Below are 5,325 nucleotides of genomic sequence, written 5' to 3' on the forward strand. Positions count from 1 at the left end.
TTTATAATATTTAAGTAGCATAACGATATAATATAAAGATATAATATACTTGAGCTAATCGTGTTAATAACGTGTTATAAAAATAATAAAGTAATTGACTACCAAATAAAATTATTAAGCCAAAGCACGGCAGAAGGAATAAAGAAACAAGAAGAAGCAGAAAGAAAGAAAGAAGAATTGTCTGTTAAATAATAGAGAAAGGGGGGGTTTATATAGTAGTTTGCCGCCTCTCCTTTTACCTAATACATTGACTAAAACCCATTTTATTTGCTTCTTCTGCGTCACTTTGCCATTTTCTTCTTGCTCTAATAAATGAATTCCCACTCCCTTTTTTTACTTGCTTTGGTGGAAAGCCACCTGGCTTTATAACAATAACCAGCCATGTTGTTGTTGTAGATTGACATTTTGGTTATAAGATTGGTCTTCTTCAAAACTTTCGTTCGGGCTTCCATTGAGTTTCGAAGGATTGAAGTATATTTTCAAATGGCGCAGCAGCCTTTCTTGACTAAAGTCCATTATATAGCATTTATAGGCCATGAAGGCATCATACCAATTTTAGGGGCAGCTCTCTTCTCTTATATAAAATAGAGTCCGTGAGTTAGTAAAAGTCAAAAGAAAGGATTTTAAAAGGAAACACCGAAAAGGATGAATTATTAAATTATTGTTGTCATGTGCAAGCCGGATGGGGGCCCGCCCACTAATGCAAGTTGCAATTTTTATATTGATTTCAACACGTCAGCTAGCCGTCTGTGCAAGGTTGATTGTTTCTCGTGAGAGTAATTTCTGTTTTCTTTAATGTTGACACAAAGAAATATATAATTGCCCCCGTGAGGAAAGAGAAAGTTTCCAGAAATTTTCTATCGTGGTTATTCTTTAGTAACATAAATTGTGTTTCAAAATGCCTCAAACGAGAAAATTCGTCAATATGCATAAATATTTTGTACGGGTTTGATTATCATCTTGAATCTTGATAAGACTAGATAAATCTTTTATTGAAAAGAAAGTGCCTGGTTGTTAGAATTTCAGGTCTAATGCCGTAAAAGAAATCAAAGTTTGCTTAAAATTATATTTTTGATTATTCTTCAATAACAATAAGCTAAGCTTCCTAGCTTAGCTTATACATGGTGGCTTAACATAAATAAAGTAATACTTAAAACTAATATTGTTGACAAGTAAGCCACACATGCTAAACATTAGTGCTGACTTCATATAATTACGAAACATTCTAATATGGAAAAATTTACTATGAACAGACTCAACAATTCACTTTACAAAAATGGTGAGATAATCTAATAAAATAATTGCAATAATTATGTACTATCTTTTATCAACTATCACAATAACAAAAAGTGATTTTTACTAACAATAAAACTATAAATATATGTTTTTTTATATATAATTTAAGTTTATATTAAATAATTTTAAATTAAAAATAAAATTTTATTTAATCACATGATGATATATCATCTATATATTAAAAGTATGCATGGATAACATTACTCTTTTACTAATTATTATAGACAGGAATTACTATATGGTTTTCACCTCTTTTTTAATACAAATCAGCATCACATTATATTATGTAGTCAAAATTACTTGCATATAGTCAATCCAAAGACAGGAAGAAATCCTCCGACGGAACTAAATAGAAACAACTATTATAGTAGAAAAAAGAATCATATAGTAAAATCATCAGAATATGCCATTAATCTTACTAATAAAATGTACAATTGGATTAACGTAGAATAGTCAAAGACTGAGAAGGCGCATGGCTTGAATCGACTAGAGCAGCCGTATATAGAGTATGAACATAAGTGGAAGCAGGCATATTTGGTTGAAGATCCGGCAATGCTAACTCAAAATTAAGAAATTTAATAACTTGCCTTATGGATGGTCTCTGATTACGGTCTGGGTGAGCACACAACAGCCCCACAAGGATCAGACACTCCATCTGTTTCTTGTAAAAATTCATACATAATTTCTTGTCAGCTGTATCCAGAAGTCTTTTAGTTCTATATGACTCCCAAACCCAAGGTACCAATGAAACTTGATCCTCCTCATACTGGTGCTCTATTGATTTTCTTCCGCATGCAATTTCCAGTGCAACTACACCGAAACTGAAAACATCTGATTCCTTGCTGGTCTTTCTTGTTTTGAGGCATTCAGGAGCCATGTAGCCCTGAGTTCCAGCTAAACCGGTAGCATGTGACCCTTTTTCATGGTCAATAAATGTAGCTAACCCGAAATCCCCAAGCTTAGCATTGAAATTTGAATCTAACATAATGTTGCTCGATTTGATATCCCTATGCAGTACACATTGTTCCCATTCTTCGTGCAAATACAGTAATCCTGAAGCTAAATCTTCAACAATTTTGTACCTCAGCTCCCATGGCAATAAGCATTCTCCTTTGAAAAGAAGGAAATCCAAGCTGCCATTAGGCATAAATTCATAAACAAGAAGAAGATTCTTTTTCTCATGGCACCAACCCAGAAGTTTCACCAGATTTCTATGCCTCAATCTACTAATGATTTTCACTTCTGATGCATACTCCCTTATCCCTTGTTTAGACTCTTTGGAAACCTTCTTAACTGCAATATAAGAGTTTGTGTCCCTTATAAATCCTCTATAAACCCCGCCGAAACCTCCCTGTCCTAACTTGTTTTCGTCATTGAAATTATCTGTAGCGCTTGCTAATTGCTTATACGAAAACTTCTTAGGTCCAGTTCCTCTCTGAAATTCATCATCCATATTTTCTTCTTCATCTTTCCCATCTTTGTTCCTACCAAAGCAAGCCATCCCAACCAAAATCAACCCAGCAATTAACACACCGCCACTAATACCCAATCCCACTGCCAGTCCTGTTTTGCTGCTCTTCCTACCGGCAGAAAGATTTGGGTTTACTGCTATTCCTGTATTAGTTGAATCACGGTCTTCTAAGCTTGATCTGAACTCCCACGAGTTAATTGTATGAGTTGCAGTTGCATTTCCAGTTGCTCCTGAGAAACCGAAAGTTACAAACTCAGGTAAATAAAGCCTCAAATCGACTTTATAATCGAGGTACTGCTTCACAACGGTACCATTTCTAAAACCAGTGAATTCAACTGTCAAATTCTTTGTGCTAGAATTATAATTGATCCATGCCTCGTTCCTTCTTCCACCCTTGACATCAGTCCACCATGCCACAGTTTTCAAAGATTGCAAAGAGTCGATGTCGATACCTACATGTTCAGGGACGCCGGGCGGATCATAGTGATTTTCATAAATATCAAACTCAACTGCAACAAACGGATTGGATGTTGAATTTAATCGCTCATCATCATTTGCAAGACCAAAAGATCCTCCTCTCGTTGCGTTCACCGGAATCATTGAACCCTGAGGCGCCAAAAAGAAGGCCAACCCATCTCCATAAGAACTTCTATTTTGAGAATCGATGACAAAAGTGAAACGAGTTGTAAAGTCTGTGAGATTTCCAGTGGCATTGTCCCAAAGGTGCAGAGGTTTATAATACGTGGCCCGACCAAACATGCCAGTTCCTGAGGCAAGCAGAATTACTTGGTTTTGTGGGTAAGCTCTCTCGTATGTCATGTTTTCCCTATTAGAACGGAAACTGGAGAAGTTGAAAGATAAAGCACTCAACACTCTAATTTTTAGCAATAATAAGATGATGATCACGAAGAAATGAAATAGAAAAGACCTCTTCAGGCTGGGGATTGCCATTTTTGGGAGGTAGGAATAAGATGGCTCTGAAATTTATCTCTCAAATCTACACATTTAGAAGGTACGAGTCTTCACGTGCTTAAACCCCACCCAGCGCAGACTAGAGTTGGAGGGATTACTTTTAAATTTGCAAGTAGGAGAAGGTGTACTAACAAGTTGGCCGCCTTTGTTTGACGCAGCCAGTTATCATAAAAGGGAATGTTATAAAATAACTACATTCATGCATAAGAGTAATAAATGTCGAAAAAGTTAGGGATTTTAAGACAACTTGTTTTATATTATATAACATTTTAAGATTATTAATAAAATTTAAGGAGTCAATTATCCTAATCCTCAACAGAGAAGTATCGTAATAAAGAAACAATTACACTGCAATTGTGCAGCTGCAATAAGGAAAAAGAGATCATGTGTGTTTGAGATGAGCTGGACATTCCTGTGAACTATAATAGGGCTAGTAATCAATGGCAGCAGCATAACTAGCTAAATTATAATATTGAATGAGTCATTAATTAGTTAACAGGAATGAAAAATAGAAGGAAGAAACCTAAATGCACCAACCATGTATTGGTTGTGTTGGCATTCAGCGTTTAGAGGGCTGAAGTTAATCAATTCAATACTTTACATCGAAACATCAATTCTTATTCTTAGAGGGTAGGAAAACTTTTGTTCGTCTTCTCTCCCACTTATATGTAAATGATGACTATCACTAGTTAGTATCATTGTTTTTAAAATTGGACCAGTAATTGAATCAGTTATCTCATTAATTTGTGATTCGATTTGTTCAATTAAACAACTAATTGATTTAACTTATTGTTAAATTATCGTGTATTTCTTAAATAGTATTAAACATTCACTACATTCTTTAAACATAAAATGTATTAAATATACAAAACATAATTTCAAATATGTTAATTAAACAATTGACACTTTGTTATATAGATAAAAAAAAATTATAAACTGTTGGTTGTAAATAATTTTTTCTGTTCAATGGGTTTATTGAATTTAACTGAGTTTCAAATAAATTAATATTTATATACAGACCAAATCAAATTGTGAAACTAGATCAGATTGACATTGGTTCATAGTTTAACCAATCGAGCCAACCGATTTAGTTTGATCCAATTTTAAAAACACTGGTTATTGATGTTGGATTATAAATGTAAAATATCAATTGCATAAATAAATTTATATAATTTATTTGTATATTTATTGTTTCCCTTATTGATTATAAGATTAATTGTGTAGAGTAAATAATCACTAGTTAACATCATATTTTTACTACTATTAATCAGTTATGTTTCTAACTATTTACAGGTCTAAAAATTGCGTCTGTAGCATTATTGACTTCAATAAAAATATAGTTAATTAACGAAAAAATATAGTTACGTTAATTTTTTGAGAAATTCCGTCCAGTTGTTGCCCTTTGCTAAAAATATCCCATGAAAATATAAATTAAAAAAATGAAGCAACAATCAAATTACAGATATATAAAAGATTGGAACAAAGTTTAACTTATATTTATTTATAAGGTTAAAATTTTATATAAGACATACATGTATAAACATGTGTAGTTTATTGTATTATCAAATTTGTTATGTATTTAGTAA

The 5,325-nt window shown here is 33.1% G+C and overlaps 1 protein-coding gene across 1 annotated transcript; it reads right to left on the reverse strand.

Moving 5' to 3' along the window:
- Positions 1 to 1,679: 1,679 nt before the first annotated feature.
- LOC123213107 (L-type lectin-domain containing receptor kinase IX.1-like) lies at positions 1,680 to 3,806 on the reverse strand. Its single transcript, XM_044632466.1, has one exon. The coding sequence runs from the start codon at positions 3,716 to 3,718 to the stop codon at positions 1,736 to 1,738; it is 1,983 nt and encodes a 660-aa protein (XP_044488401.1). The 5' UTR covers positions 3,719 to 3,806; the 3' UTR covers positions 1,680 to 1,735.
- Positions 3,807 to 5,325: the final 1,519 nt, after the last annotated feature.

Source organism: Mangifera indica, chromosome 4 (genome assembly GCF_011075055.1).
Source record: "Mangifera indica cultivar Alphonso chromosome 4, CATAS_Mindica_2.1, whole genome shotgun sequence".
Lineage (NCBI taxonomy): Eukaryota > Viridiplantae > Streptophyta > Magnoliopsida > Sapindales > Anacardiaceae > Mangifera > Mangifera indica.